The following is a 24711-nucleotide window of genomic DNA, read 5'->3' on the forward strand; positions in this document are numbered from 1 at the left end:
GTGGTGTAGTGGTAAGCGTGATTGCCTCTCAACCCAAAAGGCCTGGGTTCAATCCCAGTCAGCGCCGCCGGGATGTTCTGAGGCATAAAATCTCTGATCACGCCTTCCTTCGGAAGGGAAGTAAAGCCGTTGGTACCCGATTCATGAGTTGATGGGTCGATAGGTAGGGGTCGGTAGCATTGGTACTCAGTACGGAAAACAAGGTCAACGGAAAACAAATCAATGAAAAAAAAAAACAAACAAAACAGCCCCCACCCCCCGGTCGGGAATCTGAAAAGAATCGGTGAAGACATCTGAAAACATTTTGTCCGTCTCGATGAAGATATTTTCAATATACACCTGAAATCCCTGTTCGATACAGCTGATGCGTAAAATACAGAATAATGAAGCAATTTTCTACAGTATGAGGTACTTTTAACCCAAGTAGAAGTAAAATGTGTGCAAAGTTCCACCTGGCGAAAAGTGACAACAATATCATCAAATCATGAACGTGACTTCCACCTTACATTGCACACCGCTTCGCAAAAATGTACTCAGCTCCTGCAAGCACCACCACCGCATCAGGGAAGTATAGAGGCGTACCCTCACGGCTGTCGATGATGATAAAACGGTTATTTGTTTATTTCAATAGTGTACTATAATTTTCAGAACCATCGGTAAGGCACGATCAGTCCCATACCACCCGTTGACCAACAAACACACAACAGTCTGCTATTTGAACGTTCGCCAAGCAGCAATCCGTCAATACGGTCGGCCGGTAGTTGTGATCATCCGCGCGGTACGAGAAAGTTGACGATTCACGGCTCCCAGCACTGTCGAGATAGTGCACTCTTACTTGTTATACCTATGCAGTTATAGAATCACCCTCACTCCCAGGCTACCAGGAAAATCAAAAGCCAAACGACATACGTGAGCTGGGAATCAGTATCGACCAAACCGCGGCGCGATTCGAGCCTGTGTGCGCGCATTTTCAACATCATCATTGTTCTGATCGCATTCATCGTCTCCGCAAACGTCTCGCGAATCGTCTTGCATCATCCAAACGGGGGTGATCTTCCAGAATATTAGCTAATACTAAGTGTATTGAAAAGTGTATTGCTTCGGGTTGGGAAAGGCCGGTTCCCCGTTTTAAAATTGCTTGTGGTTCAATCGGACGTTGAATTCTTCAGTAAACAAAACTCAGTGAACGATATTCCTCTGCAGGGTGGATCGGCAATCAATGTGTCAAATCATCGAAGGTAATTGTGCATTTCGAGGGTGAACTTTTCACTCGATCAACGGGCAATCAACGGCGGAAAAGGTGCTCCGACACGCAGCGAGAATGCATCGCATAAGGTACGGCTTGTAGTGAGAGACGAATAATTAAAGCTTTATATCAGTGACGCGCAAAATTAGTGCTATCATTCAGTGGAATCTTCCCTCGAGCGTGTAGTGCAAACATGCTTATATGTATTAGAGATAAAAAAAAATAACCACAGACTGGCGGTGAGATGACCTTGACTGGAGTGTATGCAAGTTTGTGGAAACGGACTAAGTTAATGTGATACAATATATTTAAATGTTTTTAAACCATGAAAAAGCGCATTGATCCGAGGGAAATAATGTGGGAAACGAGATCACATGATTTTCGTTAGACAGAAGTGGAACTTGATAATCAGTGGGATCATATGAACTGTAAAAACTCTGGGCTGTAATGACAACGATTGGACATTGCATCATGAGGCGCACCAACCATCAACCGGTGCAAAATAAACTGGAAAGCTGTATTCAACTCATCCAATGAAATGCAGTTCCGGTTGAAGATCAAAACTCGTACATAAACACAACTCATGGTGGATGCATGTCGTGATAATTAAAGCCACGTGCACTGGCTCAACGTGTATTTGTACGATCAATACGTTGCCCCGATTTATCGGATTATTATTTTTTTATTTGCATCGGTTTTGGGAGAAATAATTCCTACTACGGGTAGTGGTTTGACTTTTTTGAAAATATTTAAACATGCGCAAAAAAATGGCGAATACTAATGATTAAAGTTTGGGGCACTCAAAAAATACACCCAACCGGAAAATGTAAGGGACCTAGCACTACTTCGACCAGTAAATTGATCTATTGTAGTATATCCCGTATATCTTAGTTTAGTGCATGTCGTATTACTCCATCACTATTGAGAAATGATGAAGTATTCGATTTTTTTACAGTTGCCACTCTTGCATTTATCGCAAGGATCCGACTCTAATTTAAAGGTACCGCTATTTATACCCGTCGGAGTGTTGAAACACCCTCCAAAGGCGCGCCCCTTTGTTAGTCAAAATTGGATTCCTTAGCAACAAAATTAAGGTATGACACCGATAATGACCATGCATCAGAACCCTAGTCTTAACCACTTCAAACTAGGGAACAACGAATAGAAGATTAGGAATCACATATATGAAGACTAACTAACTAATTTTTCCTTGTTTCAAGATCAGTCTCGGTGGACAAAGCCGAGTCTTGTCACTATCAACAAGGCATAAAAAGTAACAAGGACTAAGATGTGTTCCTTGGATTACTGAAAAATCCTGTTCCCCTAGTTTGAAGTAGTCATGACTAGGAATCGGTGGTAGATCTTACATCCCGTAACGTACCACGAAAAGGTGATCTACCCACGTTACGGGGATAGTGTTATATGGTCGTCGGGTGGTTTTTTTTTTTAAATGCTGTTATCAGTTTATTTTCATATTAGCTTATTGTTCGAACAATGTTTGGTTCCCCAAATGCACAGTAGCTAAATTTGATTACATTTGATGTTCATGCCATTTGCTTTACGTGTATGAAAGAGTTTTTGTACGATTTTTCTTTGCAAATTACTACAGTCAACTCTTCCTAACTCGATATTGAAGGGACCATCAAGTTAGGGACGACATCCAGTTAAGATGGTAAATTAAAAAAAATAGAAGTGGTGATCGCCGACATTTTCCTAATACATTAAAGTACAGGAACTTCACAGTGCAAAATTAACGACCTTCATTCAGTTTTCCTGACATAACTGACCTTTCTTCTTCAGGACCCCTCGTAGCACTTTGGATGCCAGTATAGTAGCGCTGTCAGCACGTGCCCTCGACCGTCGACCGCTTCCTCGCCACTTCTCCTGGTTTTCCTTGATGGATTTCTTGCGGGGTGGCGATGGAAATCATCTGGCCACACGTCCCGAGTCACCGAGTGTGATGTCGTACTCAGCTTCGTCGCTTCGTCTCGGGAATGAACTTTACTAGGCCGTCGGTTGGTGGTACGTCTACTTGGTCTTTATCTACAAAGCTATTCTGTACAAAAATACAGAGGGGTCATAAAAGTTGCAAATACAACCTGTTATCAAAATGGCAGAAATATGAAAAGTATTCTTGAGGAATTTCAAGGAGACTAGAAAGAAATTCTAAGTCAAAGGAATCTAAGGAAAGCATTAGGTTAATTCTTTGGATAATTCAAAGATATAAAAATATCATCAAATGGTAATTCTGAAATGAATTCCAAATTGCGAGGAAACGTCCTGGAGCATTTTAAAGAATCTCTAAGAGGAACTCAAATAAAATTTAGAGGATAATTCCCATAAATATCCAATACTCAACAAAACCAAGTAAATTCTGACAAGAGTGACAAAGCAATCATGATAACAAATTTTAATAAATTTCAAGAGAATTGTAATAAGAATTCGAAAGGTAATTGAATCTGAAGATGATTCAATTCCAAAGGAATTCTAATGAAAATTTTATATTCTCGACAGCAGTAGTTTTGTGTGGAATTCCAGGTAAGTTCAAACTCACAACATCTGAGGATAATGTTATAGCAGTTTTGAGGAGAATTCAACTGAATTTAAAAAAATACATAACAAAAAATTTTAAGATTTTTTTTTTTTTTTTTTTTTATTATAGTCACTTTAAAGCTCTTGGGTCATTCGTGACTTGTCCGGGGGTGAGATTTGAACTCGTGACTTTGGCGTGAGAGGTATGGATGCTAACCACTACGCCGGGGTCGCCCCCAAATTTTTTTTTTTTTTTTTTTTTTTTTTTTTTTTTTTTTTTTTTTTAAGTTAAATTATAACGACATTTTAAGGAAAATTAAAGAATTTTTTTTTAAATTTTAGAAAGAATTATGGAAATAATTTTGAAAATGGACAGGGAAAAATTCTGATGAAAATAGCAAGGAAACCCAGTTACAACCAAGGGCGTCCAGGGTGTCGACTCAATGAAGAAACAACATTTCCTGATAGTCCCTGATTTTCCAACAATTTTCGAAAATTCCAGGTGTCTACCCGTTTTTGGCAACACAACATTGCAGGCTTTTATTTGATTGAGAGTTCTTTTCATAACTCTTCTAAAAAAATTTTGAAATTCTCTTTGGAAGTCGCTTGAAAATGTCTTTTTAACAGTCCAGAAATTATCTGTAGAATACTCCAAAAAAATATTAAAATCCGCAAAAAAAATATTAAATCAGTCTGAGTTATATAGTGATCAACTTCACCTCAATGATCAACTTCAACTAACGGCACCAAATGCAATTTCTCATGACTACTTGAATCTTATTTTCAGAGCAAACTTCAACCCAAATAGGTTTCACAAAACAAACGATTAAATTGATGTTTGTCAAAAAAACAAACAGACGCTATCTTTGTACCCGATGCAATCAAAAACAAACACGATATCATCCACCTTTTATAGGTCGGTCACCAAAAAGTCACTGTTTACAAGTAGAAGTCACTAAAGCCACTATCGCCATATCCCAAATTAATTCAAATCTCCTAACAAACTAATTGTAGTGTTTCCAATGGATCACATCATTCGAGCAGTGACGTTTTCTACCACTCAAACGTTGCCGTGGAACAATATTTTTATTTTATTTTTTTCTTAAACCTCGAGAAAATAGGGTAAATAAGCCTGAGCCTGAGCTAGAGAAATCAGGAATTTATCGTTTATTTCTTTTAATTACTGGTAGAAGACTGTCTCAAACATTCCATGCGATAATGGTCCTAAGGTTATTTCTGTAGTTCCCAGGATGTATTTGCGTGTTTGAAGCCCCTCTGAAAACTCTAAAACTTCTCAGAACTTCCACGACCTTATCAGTTTTCAAAACACCAATTGTATATGTACTCGTTCAAACCTCGTCTCTGAAGCTCTCTGAACCTCGTCTGAAGTATTCTAAACAGTTTTGAAGCTTGCAGATTCTCTTTTAAGCAGCTTAAAGATCTATGTTTAGCTCATCCAACCTCTCAAATTGTTTATAAGTTTCAATGTTTCTTCTTTTTCTCTGAGAAATTTAGAGAACTTCAGTGAACTCCAGGGAAGTCTTCCAAATTGAAGATACATTCACTTAATTTCAAAGAAGATCAATCTCCTCATTGGCGTAACTACGGGGGCCTACAGCCCCCCTATGATTAATTTAGCCCCCTCTTGTAATGTTGCTACAATTACTTATTTTACAAAATACATCAAAATTGTTCACTACCGTATGCGTGATAATGTTTGCACCAATGTCAAAATTAACAAAAAAATATTGAAAATTTCGTTTTCGAGTTTTTTTTTATTTATTCAAAGGTGGGATGTTTCTCAGAGTCTTAAACTATGTTAATCATCGATCGAGTTTCCACTTGCTGCAATTACGGCCTCCACACGCTTCCGGAATGCACGGCAGTTTCTAATAATGTAGTCTGGATCCATTTCTCTCCAGGTACGGGTCAATGATTGTCTGAGGCATGCTTGACATGCACAGTTGTACACACCAACTGCTCATTTGTTAATAACTTTTCACTCAGTTGGTGAAAATTGTGTTTTTTTAAAGTAATTGATAGATAAGGATCATAATTTACTATAGATCTGCAAAGAGTAAGTAAATCTTAACATTTGAATCAACACCAATGTATGTTTACATTCAAAGTCCGAGATGTGCAGCGAGCATTTCTCACTTCATTTTTACAACGCAAAAACAAATACAGTTTATTACTAGAACTAAAAACTACTTTTTTAAAGTATATATAACAAGTTTAAACTCTATTCTATCTACTGCTTCAAAACGAACTATGTTTCGTCAACTGTGTGCTAAGTTATTAGTAAATGAGCAGTTCGTGACCAAAACTGTGTATGCCAAGCATGGTCTGAGGCTTGCTGTACTCGGGTGACGTTTAGAACAGGCCTTGGCCTTCATGACGCGCCATATTGAGTAATCCAGCGGATTAAGATCGGGGCTGGATGGCGGCCACATATCCTTCGCCCAGAACGGAAGATGTTCCTGCAACCACTTCTGAGTGCGGTTCGAGGTGTGGCACGGAGCCCTATCTTGTTGAAATACAACATTTGGCTTCGGACCGTACTGTTCTTTGATCCACGGAAGAACATACTTACTTAAAATCCCGATGTAGACCTTCGTGTTGACCTTGTCGCCTTCTGGAATGAACACCGGGTCCATTTTTTTGCCATCGGATGCCACCAATCTAAACACCATAACGCTAGCAGGATGCTTGGACAGATACACGTTCTTGTGCTCGTTGGCCACGTCTTTTACCGGAAGAGAACTAATATACCGGTCGGTTCTGGAATTTGATACGGGATAGACGGTAAACATGCTCTCGTCGGTGAACAGGATTACCGGGTTTTTTCGCATAAGGAAGTTCAAGATCTTCATGCATCGTTCGACTCGTAGCTCCCGGATGCGGTTGGTAATCATGTGAGTTTTTTTCCGTGCCCTCGACTTCGCCCCGCAATCTTCCTTTACGATCTTCCGTGCCGTAAAGTCACTGATCCCGTGTTCCTTTGTCATTTTCCTTATGGATCGCACTGGATTCACCCGAATCTTCCTTTTGATAGCAGCGATAACCCTAAGAACCCGAGCTGACCTCGGACGACCTGTGGCCACCTTCGCGGATAGTTGTCCTTTCTTTTTTCGGTCTTAAACCCTTTTGACGGTCCACCGGGACACTCCCACGGCGATTGAAATGTCTTTTTGCAACATTTGCGCGTGAGACAAATCACGAATACGCTGCCACTTCGTCATGGTGCAACTGTCAAACTAAGTAAATCATTTTCTTTTAAACACAGCCTACTACCATAGAGGTAACTCTAAGACTAGAAGGTCCCGAAATAACGTGCTCAACTTTTTGGCTCAGCTCTGGTACTCTCTTCGGTCCCAAGCTAATCGATTCACCCCTCGAAATATAGGAAAAACCAATAACCCCTCATTTTATCTGTCAAACTTTCATAGCGAATCAAAACAAACATTGCGTAGTACTAGAATTTCGACTAGGATGGGGTACGTTAATCGTTTGCTTGGGACCAATAGGCTAGTCAAGTAGTGAGCCAGTTTAAAATTGTTAGTTTCGTATTGATTGTTGCTACTACGGTATGAGATATAGGTTACGTGCATGCAAAGAAAACCAAGGCATTGTATGCACAGGTGAAACGGGAACCATATTTGTACGATGGTGAAAACATTATCACGCATACGGTAATTAGGATCTTCAAAAATTACAGGAAATTTAGGAAACTTTCAGATGTCCAGTAGACTGATGCCATATTTGAAATTATTGCTCTACTGTGCTCAAACGGTTTGGGTCCTGATTAGCCTTCCAAAAGTTGAACTCATTTAGTAAGAAACTGACTTGGCACAAACCAGTTCAAGTTTATATAGAAATAACTATGGGAAATCATTTTTTTGTTCATATCTATCTAAAAATTCACCATATCTCTCTGTTTTGGAAAATTACAGCTATCCTTTTAGGAAATTTTACCAGCTACAACTTTGTTGAGGATCAATGTAAAGAACATAAGTTTTTAATGATTCAAGCAACTAATGTCTTGTGATTATGCTCAGTCAACTGTTCAGCAGGCAACATTGGTGTTTCTGGCGCTTAGAAAATCATGGCTACTATGTCACAGTCATAATACAGTCTTGCCCACCAAACAGCTGCTTGATAATTACATATGAGTATCAGTCTCTTGAACAATTAATAACTATTTAAATTGACATTGGACTGAAAATCAGTTTTGCGCAAAGTTGTTGATGAGTAAATTTTCCATAAGAATAGTTAGAGAACATTTTAACAGCTCAATATGGAAAAGGCTAGAAGTCAAAGTTTGGATATCCCACAGTAATTTATTAGTAAAGGGCGAATACGAAATTATTGCAACACTTACAACTGGCTGTATCTTTATTCCTACTAGGCGGAAATTAACCAAACTTTGCATAGTTTCGCTGTCAGTCTCACAGTGTATTGTTTACATCCTGTAAATTGCGTTATTGTCTGTTTAGATGCGGTTAAGATTGAAGTGAGTCGAATGAAAACGCGTGAAAAGCGTAAAAAAAGGTTGTACGCTCACATGGAAAATTCGGAGTTGTTCCATCGTGCTTTAGGAAAAAATACTGCATATCAATCATTCAACCGTATCAAGAGTTATAAACAGGTTCAAGGTCCAAATGACATTGGATCACAAGCACGGAGTAGGAAGGCCCAGTTTCCAGCATGTAGAAAAACGGAGGGAAAGGTGAAGGGTAATTTCACCCGAATCACAACATTTCAACACGTGATGTTGCCAAAAACGGTCGGTGTTTCGCAAAGTTACTTGCAGAAGGTCAAGGCAAGAGCTGGATTACATGCATTCAAGGTTCAAAACTTCCCAAACCAAGATGAACGCCAGCAAATTGTTGCCAAAACCTACGCAAGTAAGTTCTACACGGAAATGTTGGCCAGATATAGTTGCTTTGTGAAAGATAATGAAACATACGTCAAAGCTGACTTCCAACAAATACCAGGAGAGGAGTTTTACACCTGAAAATATAAGTTCCAAGTGAATGATCGTTTCAAGAAAAAGAAAATTTCGCAATCAAAATATCTTATTTGTGGAAAAAGAAGTAAAATATTAGTTACAAAGGGCACCATCGATGGTGAAATTTACAAAAATAATGCCTCCAAAAACATCTGTGGCCATTTTTGAGCAGCACAGTTAATAACCGGACTTAGCTTCATGTCAGTATTCTAAAAGCGTGCTGGAATGGTATGAGACTTATTTTGTGCATGTTGTCCCAAGGACATGAATCCACCGAACTGTCCAGAACTACGTCCAATCGAAACCTATTGGGCCATGATGAACGGAAACTCAGAAATACCAAGGAAAAAGTAAAGGATGCAAATGACACGCGGAGGAAATAAATAAAAAATGAGAAAAAGGTACCGGCTACGACCAAACAACCCCCAAAAATAGATCCAATATATGTATCCTGAGCTAAAAACATGTATAGAACCACCCTACAAATTTGGTTTTTATCTGATAAATACGTGAAATTTGAGAGAAAATTAAAAGTGTTGCAATAATTTCGTGTTCACCCTTTAATATAAACTTTAAATAGTTTGTACCAAGACAGTTTCTTACCAAACGAGTAAAAGTTTTGGGAGGCTAATCAGGACACGATTTAGAACTGCTTGAGCATTGTGGAGTGAAAATTTCAAATTTTGCATCAGCCTAATGTCCAGAAAACCTGAACAAAACTTACGAACTCTCATCAATGTTTTGAAATCATTTTTTTATATGAAATGATTGAGGATATCTACTTCTGACATAACTTTGAAACAACATGCCCTCCCCCTCCTGGTCTGACTATTGACTTCTCGACGCAACATCTCACTTATACAACCTAGCTAGCGCCTGTAAAATCGGTTTGTTTATTATTTTCAACCACGAAATCAGCTGTCAAAGTGTTCGACTTGACAGCGGTTTGTTTATTATTTTCAACCAGTAAAATGCATGTATTAGTGAAACTTCTCACTAATACTAACGGTGGTAGAGAACTCTATTCGAAATTCCTGATGCAGACAAATACAGCCAATTCATAAGCTTCCATACAGACAAATTGCAAAACTTTCTGGCATCCCGGGTTACGAATGCCAGCTTAAAAGTGCCACCCAAATTTTCAGCATCTATCACCAAAAGAGCAGTCTATGACGGTATTGAAAGCTGTGGAATACACAACTTTCGTGAGATTCTTACTAGAGTGTGTATGAGAGTCACGTCAAGAGAAAAACAGTGGAACTCGCAACACGATTTTCGAAAGCTTCCCTTCCCTTTCTCTTGGCAACAGAGACTTCTGCATCAACTTCAAATTACTTCTAGCGAGAAATCAAATTAACGGCTGTAGTCAATCATTGTATCAGAAAATTTGTCGAATTATATGAACAACAAATATTACAAATTCTCATTACTTATCATTACCAAACGTATCCCATGACAATTTAAAACTCACTGCGTATATTCCGCTCATCTATCTAAAACAACATGGGCAGGACAGTAAATCTGAATCCTGATGTGGGCGTCTTAGTAGAATACCTGTATAAAGTATCTAGTATTGCTCAACAACCTTCAAAAGATGCGTCCTCTCATGCTCTTGAACTCTATTGAAGATGGTTCTCAAAATAAAATCGAAATTAAATTAGAGCAAAAAACTTGATTTAATAGATTTTGATAAAGAAGATTTTTTTTTCAGCGAATTAACATGAAATTAAATTATCTGTAACTTTGAAGCAGCAAATATTCCTCTTAACCTTAACAATAAAAAGTAATAAAAATAACTTTGTAATAATAGAACCACCCTAGTCACCATATACATCAAAAGGAATATTTTTTCTTGTAGACAAACTCTCCAAGAAGTCAAACCTCTAGAGTGCAAAGGTTTTCGGTATATCGAGTTTTGTCGTGACATTTTGGGATTTAGACCATATTGCTGTGTGAAAATTTCAGGCTAATTGGCAAGTTCGTTCGAATGTCGCCGGGGAATACCACAAGGTGGTGGCCTTTTCTCCCTGTTGATCAATATTGCACTAGGTGTTTTATGAAAATAGGTGTGTTCAATGATTTTAGCAGAAAACCCAACTAAAGTGTGAAGCAGGAAAGATTGGGCAGCCATACGATCGTCTTTAAAATGTGTGACCAACCATGAATTTGAGTAATGAAAAATACGTAACAAGAGCATAGGGAATGTCTAAATCGATCATAAATATCCTCATTTGTCAGTGGCCCTTAAGGAACCATTTAATTTTATTTGTTTTAAGCTTAATACAGTGTTTCAGTTAGTTTCATTTTGGTGCGGTAAACAACCGCAATCTACTTGTTAATATTAATTGTCATAACCAGCCCCAGCGTCTTACCGGTCAATTCCATTTCGTCAATTCATCATCCAATAATTGTCCTCAGCCAATACCTGACCGGCGCTATATCCATGTAGATTCCATACTTGCTGATGTCACACTTCAGTGTAATATGGTTCACCTGCCCTCGTGATACGATGCCCCGCAAGAAGTACTGATTTCCACGCAGCATCGCAAATCCACTTCCTGAATCACCATTACATGGACTGGCACCATTGCCGTCCGCGCAGAAATTCTTCGATGCGCTCGAGAAGACCCTAGCCAAATTTGCACTGCACTGTCTTTTTGAAACAATTCTAGCAACAAAGTGATTCGGCGTTGAGGTTGACCCTAGCTCTGTGACACCCCAACCGGCAACCACTCCGCTCATATCAACGACCTTGTCCAAATTATCATCGCCTTTCCACAAACAGATGGGTATTATGTGGGGAGTAAGTGGCATTGTCCTGAACAACTGTAACACCGCTATATCCAATTCATTCGTGGGATCATCATCTACATAGTTAGGATGGGGGAAAATTTTTTGGATACCGGAGAATTCAGCCGAATCCTCGAAAAAGTTATCAATATTATGCATTCCAACTGCAGCCAGAAGTTTCTCCGGACGAATGAGATCAAATTCCAAAAACACACAATGACCGGCCGTCACCAGATGACGCATAGTAACCAAGCTACTCCCACATACGTAAATTGGTTTTTCTCCAGTCAAGTTCGGCTTGTAAAAGATGGGAGCAATCCAGGGAAATTGGCCTTTTTCCGTACGCTTGCCATTGATTGCAAAACGAGTTAAGCCAACAACTGGTTTTCCGCAAACACTGAAAAAAATCGTACTCATTTTAATACAACACTTTCTCCACGAATTCAGACACATACTTCTTATTGCTAATCACCGGTTGAGGCAGCTGGGGAATTTTCAAAGCTACATCGAACAGCTTTGGCAATGCAATGATCTGTGGTGCTTGCTTTTGCTGATTCATAACCCTCTGGCTTACAATGCTGGTTGACTTGAACTGAGTTTCCAACGTATGCTGAAGTCGAACAGTGGTCACTATTTGCCCATTCGCTCGGGGCCCACTGCAAATTATCTTTCCATTGAGCGTTATCGACTTGACCGATGGGATGGTATTTCTTAAGGGAAAAATGACCTTATACTGCGCCGGAAGTCCATTCAGAATGTCTTTCCCGGTTTGTTTTCGGGAATTGATCAATGCAATAGAGCCATAGTTGTTCTGAAAATGAAGGAAAATGTCAAAACCTGCTTCTTACTTGAGAGCAGTTCCACGCCAAACGGCGAATCGATCGGAATGTCAAAAACGTCATTTTGAAAAATAAATCAAGATTGAAAATTACCGAGTTTTAGCACAAATGTGAATGATTGTCAGTCGATCTGAAAATATGCAAAGATTCATGCAAATCTGAGATTCATTTTTGTTTTTCTATTTGGGCTGGAACTGCTCCTGACGCTAGATGTAATTTAATATGCACAGTCGCCATAGATAATCGCCATTAGCATACATTAATTCAAAAAAAAAACTCACCGTTGTCAGTTGAGCGGGTATCGACAGCTCTACAATCACCTTCACAGACTGGCCCACGCGCAAGTCTGGGATCTCGATGTAGCCAAAAATCTGCCGCGTCTGTGGATCCAGCTGATAGGTGAACACATCCGGACAAGGTGATTGGACGTACTGTCCGCTGGATGAACGAAAGCACATAATCAGTATCACACAGAACGAAACACCAATCACCGATGATAGCCTGCGAGATGGTGCCATGGTGATCGGTCGTGTGATGCTCTAAAATACGTGCGTTCCGCTTCGCGCGCAGATGAAATGAAGACTAACTCTGAAATCTGTGGCTCAGAAATTAAGGTTGAGCAAAGATCTATCTATGAGCACCAAAAATCCCCGAATACAAGATCCAAGCTTCGTTTTTATAGCTTAATGTTGCGTGGTCTATCTAGTTACTAAATCTATAGAAAACGCACTATTTACTTCCGCAAATAAAAAAAACAAATTTTTGCACTTATATTCGGGAATATTTGGCGCTCATATATCCATCGCTCATAGATAGATAGATAGATAGATGAATGTTTAAAATTTCTGGACGAAATGTGTAAGCTGCCAAAATCTCATGTGGTTCATAGAACTCTCACCATTTCAGCTTTCCTTGCACATGCAAGCGAATTCACAAGCTGATTTTGTCGTATAAACATAATCAGCTGGAAACGTGAGAACAAAGGATTCAAATGTGCCAACATGTGCCAGCGAATTCACCAGCTGTTTTTTGCAATGTAAACATTATCATGCAGTATACGGAAAAACTTATAGCGAATTCGTTTATTATTCAGTTCCAACCTGGATCGGGTATCAGGATTGGGTCTGCTTGTTTTCTGACAAACGTCAGTTTGCTCGTTTGTTTTTAAAACCTAGCTCAGGTTGAGGTTCGCACTGACAAAAAGTTCGGTTCCAACCCCGATAATAAACGAATTCGCTATTAAAAATTCACATCCCATGCTTGAGATGGGCCACCTAAGAGTTTTGCCTTGTGAGTTTCAACTGCGCAATAATCACCGATGAGATGTTCGGATCAAAAATGCAATGCTTTATGTTTAGGCGTAGTTCATTGTTATTTTAGTCCTATAATTGAATTACTGAATGGAAAACTAACAAAACTTGCATGAGCATGCTATCAATTGCCGTTTGAGCGGTATTTATGAGTTTTAAGTTGAAATGAAATTTGGCGTTGTGAGTGTGAGTGCGTGAAATGCATGAGAAACTCTAGCGTGAGATTTATTTTGTAAGTTCACACACGAGTTTATTCTCTCAGGAGGGCTCTATGAATGAGATTTGAACATTATTTTCCAATCACTGATCAGCTGGAAGCGTAAGAAGTGTCACCGATACCATGAATAAAATTCATTCCAAAGTGGGATCGACAAAATCAAAATTAAACTCGAGTCTAAATTGAGAAAAAATTCAAAATATTTCATAGGTCAAACGATAGGACCTTACTTTACCAAGCAAGCTAAGGCCTTGTTGTCCTCTTCTCTGAAGAAGTCGTTTGCACTCAACTCAATCCATGGCCACACGTCGCCAACCTCGTAGTCTGCGAAGGGTCCGAAACTCACCTTCTACTTGTTCAATCCAACTTGCCCGCAGTGCGCCTCTTCTCCTTGTTCCTGTTGGGTCGCTTTCGAGAACCATTTTCACTGGGTCGTCGTCCGGCATTCTTACGACGTGCATAGCCCAATTTTTGCAATGTGGACGATGGCTGATTCTCAGCAGCTGATGCAATTGGTGGTTCATTCACTCCCTCCAGGTTCCGCCATCCTTCTGCCCTGCACCATAGATAGTACGCAACACCTTCCGCTTGAAAACACCAAGGGTACGTTACTCCTCCACGAGAATAGTCCAGTCTCGTGGCCGTAGAGGACCACCGGTCTAATCAGCGTCTTGTAGATAGTCAACTTCGTGCGGCGGCGAATTTTATTCGACCGGAGCGTCTTCCGGAGTCTAAAGTAGGCACGATTCCCTGCCATAATGCGTCTTTGAATTTCTCTGCTGATATCATTTTCGGCGGTCATCAGTGAACCCATATACATGACCACCTCGATTTCGTCACCATCAATCTGAACTCGGGCTAGGAGGCTAACATTGTCTTCCCTAGAACCTCTTCCTCTCATGTATTTCGTCGTCAATACGTTGATGGCAAGTCCAATCCGTCTAGCTTCAGCCTTCAATGTGATGTACGTTCCCGCCATCGTCTCAAAGTTCCGTGCCATGATGTCGATGACATCGGCGAAGCCAAGAAACTGGATGAACCTCTTGAATATCCTGCCACTCTTGTCTATCGCAGCTCTTCTTATCACATCTTCTAATGCAAAGTTGGATAGCAGACACGAAAATCCATCACCTTGCCATAACCCCCTTTGAGATTCAAAGGAACAGAGCGTCCCCGATTCTCGAACAACGCACATCACTCGATCCATCGTCGCCTTGACCAATCGCGTCAGTTTATCCGGAAATCTAAACTCGTGCATATAGCTGATCTCTATCGATTTTGTCGTATGCGGATTTGAAATCGATAAACAAATTATGAGTGGGCAGAATCGCAAAAATTTGGTCCGTGGTAGGGGCACCCATGAATTCCACCTGGTATTTCCCCACAAAGTCAACTGCAAATGGTGACAGGTGGCAGCATAGAATTTGGGAGAGATCCTTGTAGGCAGCAATCCAACTTCCAATCCCTTTTGGTAGATTGGGCATAACACACCGTTCATCCACTCCTCCGGTAATATCTTCTCCCCCCAAATCTTGGCAATTACCCATTACAGCGTTCTAGCCAGTGCTTCACCACCGTATTTTAATAGTTCACTTGGTAGCTGATCTACATCAGTTGCTTTGTTGTTCTTCAGCCGACCGATCTCCTCCTCAACTTCTTGAAGATCTGTAGTCTTCTGCGCGTGCTCCAAGTTCTGTTGCTGTGCCACCTTCGATTTCTGTTGCATCACCGTTGAGGTGCTCGTTATAGTACTGCTTCCGCCTCTCAATTACCTCACACTCGTTCGAGAGAAGGCGTCCAAGTCCTTGCACATATCGGCTTGCGGCAAGTAGCCTTTGCGCGAACTATTTAGCTTCTCGTAGAATTTCCGTGTGTCGTTTACGTTATTCTCATCTACTAACAGTTTACATTCGCCGTCAAACCAGTCATTTCTTCGGTCCGGGATCGCAGTACCTAGCGAGGGGGACGACTCTATCTACGATGCAGGAAATATTGTGTTTTGCTGTGGCTAGCTGCGCGTACGCTGAGTAGATAGAAAGAAGATTTATCACGATTTTGAAGATTTCCTGCAAAAAGATGATACGCGATGCAAGTAGATGCGAGAAATGAAGGAAGATTTTTTGAAGATTTATTCGCTAGTGTGAGATTTATTGAGCATCTAAATTTGAGATTTAGATGTGTCGCCCCCCTCGGTACCTAGTGCCGTTGCAGCAGTACTACCTATGGTGGTCCCTCCAGCCATCTTCAATAGATTAACCACAGTGGTAAATTTGGAACTGGTTACTCACTGATTTTTCATATCTGCGCCCCCTCGCCATAACATTTTAAAACATTAAATAATTTGGATATGGGCTTTTCAGTCTTTCGGCATGGCCTCTTCATAGGATATAAAAAAGTTGTACCGTCATTCGTTCAACTAAAAAATTATAACGATTTTATGCTAAAACAAGTCCTCGTGATGAAGCCCTGGACCGAAACGTTGACTATGATAAAACTTTAAACAACACTTTTTCTTGAAGGCAAAAAAAAACTGAAACAAAATTACTATTTCTTCAAGTTTATTCAGCTTCCCCAAAACAATCCAGACTTTTCTGAAATTTTCGGAACAGCGCTAAAGATTTCGATCTATCCTGAAGCTCCCGCAGTTTTCCTGACGTTTTAGGAACCTCCTTGAAGCTCATGGAACTTCTCTTAAAATTTATTACCTTTTCAGAAGATCGCCAAATTTTCAAAAATGTTCTCGAATTATCTCTTATGTTTCTTAATTTGACATGAACTTCTCGGAATTCTCATGCGTTGGAACAGTTTCCCTGATATACTTGGAACTTCCGTGAAAATTCCGCAAATTTTCTCAAATCTTTGGAACATTCATGAAATTCTCCGAATATTCCATAATAATTCGAAATTCCTTGAAAGATTCTGCAAACTGCTCTGAAGTGCACTGATCCATCTCAAAATACTCGTAACATCCCTGAACATAAAGAAACTGCTTGAAAATCTTCTCTAAAGTTATTTGAACTTTGCTAAAGTTATTTGAGCTTTGCTAACGTTTTCGGAAATTCCCTGAGTTGCTTTGAATTTCTGTAAAGTTCCTACAATTTCCTTGAAGTCGATTGAACTGTCCTAGGATTCTCTGATGTTGCTTAAAGATCTCGAAGCTTCTCTGAAGTTCTTGCAATTCTCCTAAAGCCCATACCCGCATGTCAGTCCCATTTGAAAAATCGCCATGTTGAGAAAAAGACGACTTTGTACATTTAGGGGAAATGGCTCTAATGTTGGCCTATGGATTTAAGATTGAGCCCATCGTAAAAAATCTGCTATTTATCAAATTTATCTAGATGAACGCGTCATTGGGACGGTAAAAATGGATATTTTTGGTCGCTATTGAAAGTTTAGTCGATTGCTGAATTTATGTATGGGCCCAAATTAGGGACATTAAGGCCGACATTATATCAATTTCCCCTATATAATTTGTTGTTTTCTCGTTGATTCTAGTTATCAAGTACAGCACCACTGCTGGAATTATTGTCTCTATTCTTCATTGATTTGTTTTCCGTTCTGAGCACCAATGCTACCGAAGCCAGGAAAGCAGCTCCCACACTTGAACCCTACCTATCGACCCATCAACTCATGAACCGGGGACCAAAGGCTTTACTTCCCGAAGGAAGGCGTGATCAGAGATGTTATGCCTCAGAACATCCCGGTGGCGCCAACTGGGATTGAACCCAGGCCTGCTGCTGGAGTTAGTGGTAATCACACTTACCACTACACACCCAGTGGCGCCTTTGCTGCTGGAATTTGTTGCATTTCAACATGACAATATCGTTTGTAACTAAAATATAATTAAAACATTTGTCTATCACGAGAAAAATGAGCCGAAATCATATGGGACTGGTAGGCAAGTACTTTCCTTGACGAGTGCAACAGTACTCGCAAACCAGTCCCATTCTTCACTCAAAAAATTTCACACGTTCGATCGAAGTGTTTAAACACTTGATTTTTTAAATGCAGAATCACATTTACTTTAAGTGTATTTCATCTTGGTTCGATGTGTTATACACGTTAATTTAGAGTGTTTCAAACTTTGAAATGTTGAAATTTTTTCACTTTCTATTCAAGTGTATTGCACATTGAATCACGCTACTGTTCAAAACAGATGGATTTAAAGTGTTTTGCATTTCAATACGATGTGAAATGCTTGCTCAGAAAGGTAAACATCGAAAACAAGAGTTGTGACTTTATCCTATTAACCCGCATCATATATGAGAACAACCCTGGCACAGTGAGATAGAACGAAGACTCCGGCAGCAGCACAACAGACTCTGGCAACAGGCCAACAGTCCATGATCGAATCCCAAATCAGACCCATTAAAAAGATATGTGAAAGCTCTGGCCTCTGGCAGTTTTGATTATATATTTGTCGTTTCAATTTTTAGAGTCGGTAAAGTAGAAGTCGATAAAGTAGAATATTGTAGAATATTGAACTATGGTGTGCAAAGCTATTGATATCACCATATGAGACACATAGAATCCAAGTGTGTCACAATTCAAAACCATAGTGTTCAGGCATGGTTCATCAACCTGGTCTATACAAGGTGTGGAGATCTAGCCCTCACGTATGTGTTGGTAGAGGAAAAAAGGTAAACATTTCGGGAGAGGATGATCACGACGTCATAGCAGTCGAAAGCAAATTTGTGAAATATGAAGTACAGCAAATTCTAGATATGTTTGCATGATGATTGCGCTTGCTTGTATGCTTTTGTAGAGTATCCGGGAAATATCAGCAGGCGTTTTGTATTTTTATAGTAACTCCTTACTTGGAAACGGACAAAAACTCACAAGCAGGCTGCTTTTTCATGGTATATAGTGTGCTAATAAAAAAATCAATACATTATCGCAATATTCAGTGGGAAAACATTCATAACTTTTGGCGTCATACAGAAATTCTATAATTCACATTCAATTTCCAATGCAAACGCAAATTGAAACAAACGTTACGACGTAACTACGAGCGTGTTTGAGCGTATGAAAGAAGTAAATCGTGCGAAGCCGACTGAAAGGCGAGTGAAAAACGAACTGCACCAATACGTACAGGCCATCAATTCCACACCTTGTATAGACCAGGTTGATGGTTCATAGTATAAGATTCACACATGAAATGGATGTGTTTCACAATAAGCGCAAAATTAAGTGTGAGACACATGATGATGGCGTGTGGAATTTTTTGAGTGTTCGATACAATCGATGTAAATATTTACATTATCTGACAAATCTCAGGTGATCATGACAGCAGTTCTCGATAACTTTTTCAAAGGGACGTATCAGCTTTTGAAAACAATGCATTTGATCGTCGATTTGACGTAACTGGTAGCTCGCACACACTTACTAACACCACTAGCAGGTAGGGGGAAATTTCCCCTATCTGATGGTAGTGTTAGCATGCGTGCGCGAGCTACCAGTTACGCCAAATCGACGATCAAATGCATTGTTTACAAAAGCTGATACGTCCCTTTGAAAAGTTATCGAGAGTTGGTCTCTTTTCTTCATTCATATTGTTTTCAATAATCAAACGTCATGATTACCTGGGTTTTGTCAAAAAAGGTAAATATTTACGTTGTTTGTACCAAAGAATTACGCACTATCGCTTGAGTTGTTTACCTCGGATATTTCGAAATTAACATTGGATTAGTACTTTTCGCGTTGCATGTAAGTTAGCTTTTGTGGCAAAATGCCAGCTCTTGAAGCAATTAAACTATACTGTGGTGACAGTGGGAGTTCAGAAGACGAATTCTACGGATTTGACTCGGAGCAGTTCCCGGAAGTTTACCGCACAGCTATTTTCCAGATATGGAAGATGAAACTATTGGTCAGATTGATGACGATAAAGCTATCGGTGATAACAACAACTCTACAAAGGATTCTGTGACCAGGGAAAGCATCGATTCGGAAGGAAGCTATTTTGTCGAACAGCTCAGAAAAAAAACCGCAAAAGAACGAAAAAAGAACAACGTAAAGCTGCTGAGGAAAAAAAACGTCGCATTCCCATCCACCGAAATATGTACCCTGTGGTTGCCGAAAAGGTTGTCCGGACAATGTTTCCAGGATGACCGAACCTTCATCGTGCATTTGGAAATTAAATATCGCCAGAAAGACTGTATTTTTTCGTGAAGGGTGTTGCTGTTAAAAGGAGAAGTACACACCGTTATCACCATTGGCTACGGTTAAGAAATATAAGTTAATTATTGAAAGATCATTTAACTAACATTTAATTTGAGCAATCCAACTAAATTGCTCAAAATTTATTTCTCTCTCGCTTGGTGAAGACTTCTTCTTTGAAACATGAACAGCTGCTGCTATTGAACAATCTAACTGAGCAGACAGATAAATGCTGTTGAAGAATGAGCAGTTCCACGCCAAATGACGAATCGATCAATGATGCAACCTTCTCCGAATTGCGTGACATTTTGCATATTTGTTTTTGTTATGGTCAATTATTAACAGCTGTATATGTATGTGTGTGTATTCGCTCGTGCTTCACAGTACACACTAAGATTTTGTTTCCGTGTTCGGTAAATTTTACCGAAATCAGAACAGCTGAACGTTCGGTAAAACTTTGACCTTTATTTTAAAGGCTATTGAATTTGAAAATAATATCAAAACATGTTCAACCTTGTTTAAATAATCAAATCTTGTAATTTTAGTGGAGATTTAGTTTCAAAGTAGCTGTAAAGCAATTGAATTGAATTACATAAATTTTACCGAAAATTTCAGCTGTTCAGATTTCGGTAAAAATTACCGAAGTCGGCGTTAATTTCTAAATGTGTAAAGATATTCAAAACGAACGCAATTGACCACTTTGTCAAGCAGTTTTAGCGTGACTTTCTACTAGAAACACTGGAATAAGAGACCAGCGGAGAAAAAAAACATGAATTTGGCAACAAGATAAACATCAAAGCAATCCTGGCATCACTTGCATTTGTAACTGCTTGCTAGTGACTTCGCAAATGCACCGACGAGCAAGTTCATGAGTGATTGTTAAACGATTTTAATACTCCTCCCTAATTGAAGCAAACCATTTGTAAACATTGCGGATTGGAACCGCTTTTGACAGTTTGATTGGAATCATAACAGTGTCTCCGCTGGTCTCTTATTCCAGTGTTTCTACTTTCTACCAGCGATTTCACAAAACTGGACCAACTAATTTCTATTTTTCTATAAAACGCACAAATGTTGGCTTTTTTTTTCTTGTGCTTCTAGAAGAAAAAAATCACAAAATAATGTTTTATTTCAAAGTTTGAGTGGTAGTAAACGTCATTTTAACTGCTTGAATGAAGTGGTTAATTCATCTATAAACTGTGTTGAAGCGCTACTCCTTGCATGTGATGGTAAATGATAGAAACAGACACTGGTGCTGAAATTTCGTCCAACTATACAGTTTACCGTTGTGAATCACAAAGGTAAACTGTATAGTTGGACGAAATTTCAGCACTATCTGCTCGAAACCAAGTTTCCGTGAAGACGAGCACATCGTAGTCGCAGCTAGAAAGAAGCAAACGTAACTGCACAATTTTGGTTCGCATGACTCTAACATTCTGATAGTATACAGAAATGAGGCGTTGATAAGATGTTTTTTTCTTTCGAATCTAGGGGCATCGGAGGGATTATCACCAACGTTGTGGAACATTGTATTGTAATTTCAATTCTTCTTCATAATATAAGCAGTTTAAGGGATCTTGAACATCTTGGTTTGGCAATACAACATAAAATTTATTTGTGCTGCACTTCACAACGCTGCAAGTATTTGAAAATATAAACATTACCAGCGATCGCAAAAAAAAAATCTCTGAAAATTACATAAATTTATTTAATATTTTGTTTTAGTAAGCATTAAATTTTTTAAGGAAACGCATATTATGTATTGAAATTCAATTAAAAACATCAAAGTAAGAAATAATTGACCTAAAACGATGTATACCCTGCACACTTTAATAACGAAGAAAACATTTCCTTCAGTGCATGCAATTCTGGGTAATAGTACATTTGGGACATTCAGAGTGATTCAGCTCTAAGTTCATTAATAACCTTCATTTCACCAAAAGCTCTTGATCATCAATTTACACGACAGAAGCTCTCGCATGCACTCGTTCACATTGTATCACTAAAATATTCACTCTCCCAGCGGATCCTCGTCAACCCATCCTCAATAAATTTGAAAAGTCACGTATCGATCATTTCCATGTGCAGCAACACATCTACAAAGCATGACAGCCTCACTCGCAGCACGTCCGGGAACGATTGCTACTCAAAACTATGCCAAAACCATACATCCCCCCTTCCCGTTCGGTTCTGCAAACCAGCACATTTTCTTCACTAACAATTTATTTCTTATCTTGTTTGTCTTTCAGGCTACGCCCATTATGGGAGCATTCCTGGATGATACCGCTGGGTATGCTACTGATGTTTGCAGCCCTAGGTCGACACGTGAACGCTGATGAATGCGTTAGCACAAAGAGCGACCGTCACCGTACGATCATGGAGCAGTTCCGGAATTCGCACAACTGGAACGGGATCATAACGGAGGATTCACTCAACTTGCACGAAAACCAAACGGAGCTGGACTTATCGAAGCAAGGATTCCACGAGGTTCACTGGCATTTGAGCAGCATCGTTGGCGAAGGCTATGATGTGTTCGAATTGGACATGTCGTACAACAACATTGAAGTGCTGAATGAGTTGACTTTTTTAAAGTTTTACTCCTTGGAAATGCTGAATCTGTCGAACAATAGGCTTACTGTCATCAACAATTTGACGTTTGGATCATTGATTCGGCTAATGGAGCTTGATCTGTCGTACAACCTGATCCACACGATCGACAAGGAAGCATTTAATCGCATGTATGGGCTGGAATCATTGAATCTACGGGAAAATTGCCTCATTACGCTGAATGAACATCAGTTTCACTTCAATGACCACTTGTCTTCTCTTCAATTAGATCACAATCAAATTTCCTTTCTTCCACCGGTTTTGTTCGATTCCCTAGCCATGGTGGAAGAGGTGTTTGAAATTGATCTCTCCTACAATAATTTTCATCGAATGCCCTACATCGAAACAAAGGAAATAGGTTTGCTGAAAATTGACAATAACCACATCAATATTTTGACCGTCAACCGGACGTACAACGTGCGAGCGCTAGAAGCACACCACAACGAAATCCATGACGCAGATTTGTTCCAGTTCAGTTCCGCTGAACACGTCGATTTGTCACACAACCAGCTGGATAACATCGCTGGTCTTCACGAGATGAATCAACTCGAGTATCTAGATCTGTCGTCGAACAACATCTCGCGGTTCGACTACAATCTCAAGTATTCTATACGAAACATTCCGACACTTAATACTCTCAGACTGCAGAACTGCAGTCTGACTGAAGACAACATGGAGGGTCTCCTGACGTCAGACTCCATCCTGAATCTCGACCTTTCACAGAATAACTTCGTCCATTTGAACATTAGTCACCTTTCCAAATTAAAGTCCCTCCAATACGTGAGCTTGAACTTCAACTACCTTCAAGAGCTCATCGACTATGAACACATGTCAAACCACTTCCCCTATCTGGAGATGATTTCCCTTTCCTTCAACCGTTGGAACTGCTCCTATTTTGACCGGATCATATCGTACCTAAACCACACCCGTATCCGTACGACCACCGACCCACGGGATTGCTACATCAATGGCAGCCACGTGACCGATTCGGACATAACGGACTCGTTCGAACCGGAATACACGCTCAACCAGGTGAAACGGGACTTGAACTTGGTCAAGAACCTGGGTCGAAGCTTGACCTACTTTATGTACGCCCTCTACTACAACATGCATGGTCTAAGTAACCACACTTTCTTCCTGTTGAAGCAAAACGATCAAAAGATGACGGAAATGAGCGCAGAAATAGGGCACCTGGTGGGAATGGTTGCATTCATGGTGACGATATTCGGTGCTATTATGGTGCTGGCACTGGCCTATGGGTTGCATATCCTGTACAAAAAGTGGCAGATGAACCGATCCGTCAAGGTGGTTACCTACAACAAGCGTGCTAATGAGTTTAGCAATGGCGTTACCGTCAACGAAGTCATGCGTGATAACATCTGAGAAGTGTGGGTGGGTGCCATAAGCGATAACATGTGAAACCAAATGGACAGCAAATGAAGACGTCTAGATTAATGTACTGTTGATATTGAAATAAATTTATAAATAACGATGTGGCGAGAGGTGTTTTCATTTGCTGAATGGATTACTGAAAAATTACTATTAGTTAGCTGCAGGCAAAACAGATGCATTCTGCTTTGACTGCAAAGCAGATGATGACTGTGTAATAAGCAAGAGGCGGCTAATTAGAAAATCAAATCGTGCCGACTGAAAACAGCAATCAAATGAAAACAAATTCTGTTTTATGGGAAAAGGGAACGTTATTTTTTTGTTTATAACCGAAATTCTGCCAATGAAAACGTGTTCACTTGTAGGCGAGTAGAATGCAACGAATACATTTTTGAAGAACGTAATTTTGATTTTGAACGAAAAAACTGCTTTTGATTTTTTGAAAATTAAATACGTCCCCTTTCACCACCACCGCAGTAAATTCTGATGTAAAAATAACCCACCTCACTAACACAATTATCCATCCCGTGAATGCCGTGGAGATGTGGTGGTGTATTCGGTCTTTAGTAACAACGGACGACAAACTAATCATATATATTTTTATACTTCAAAGC

At 39.7% G+C, this 24711-nt stretch overlaps 2 protein-coding genes across 2 annotated transcripts; one reads left to right on the forward strand and one right to left on the reverse strand.

Annotated features, from left to right (window-relative positions):
- The first annotated feature begins 676 nt into the window (after nucleotides 1-676).
- LOC135700211 (toll-like receptor 13) lies at nucleotides 677-24206 on the forward strand. The gene is made up of 2 exons (XM_065220656.1): nucleotides 677-1335; nucleotides 22351-24206. The coding sequence occupies exons 1-2, from the start codon at nucleotides 1322-1324 to the stop codon at nucleotides 24089-24091; spliced, it is 1755 nt and encodes a 584-aa protein (XP_065076728.1). The 5' UTR covers nucleotides 677-1321; the 3' UTR covers nucleotides 24092-24206.
- LOC135700162 (serine protease gd-like) lies at nucleotides 11181-13036 on the reverse strand. Its single transcript, XM_065220582.1, has 3 exons — nucleotides 12700-13036; nucleotides 12035-12390; nucleotides 11181-11976 (listed from the first exon to the last, which is right to left on the reverse strand). The coding sequence occupies exons 1-3, from the start codon at nucleotides 12934-12936 to the stop codon at nucleotides 11187-11189; spliced, it is 1383 nt and encodes a 460-aa protein (XP_065076654.1). The 5' UTR covers nucleotides 12937-13036; the 3' UTR covers nucleotides 11181-11186.
- Nucleotides 24207-24711: the final 505 nt, after the last annotated feature.

Source organism: Ochlerotatus camptorhynchus, unplaced genomic scaffold (genome assembly GCF_037179485.1).
Source record: "Ochlerotatus camptorhynchus isolate MF236.1 unplaced genomic scaffold, CSIRO-AGI_Acam_v1.1 ptg000130l, whole genome shotgun sequence".
Taxonomy (NCBI): domain Eukaryota; kingdom Metazoa; phylum Arthropoda; class Insecta; order Diptera; family Culicidae; genus Ochlerotatus; species Ochlerotatus camptorhynchus.

Coding starts and splice junctions, on each gene's coding strand:
- LOC135700162 (XM_065220582.1), bottom strand. CDS start 12,936: ATGGCACCATCTCGCAGGCTATCATCGGTGATTGGTGTTTCGTTCTGT. Junction 12,391..12,699: donor TACCCGCTCAACTGACAACG/GTGAGTTTTTTT, acceptor CTTCATTTTCAG/AACAACTATGGCTCTATTGC. Junction 11,977..12,034: donor CCGGTGATTAGCAATAAGAA/GTATGTGTCTGA, acceptor GATTTTTTTCAG/TGTTTGCGGAAAACCAGTTG.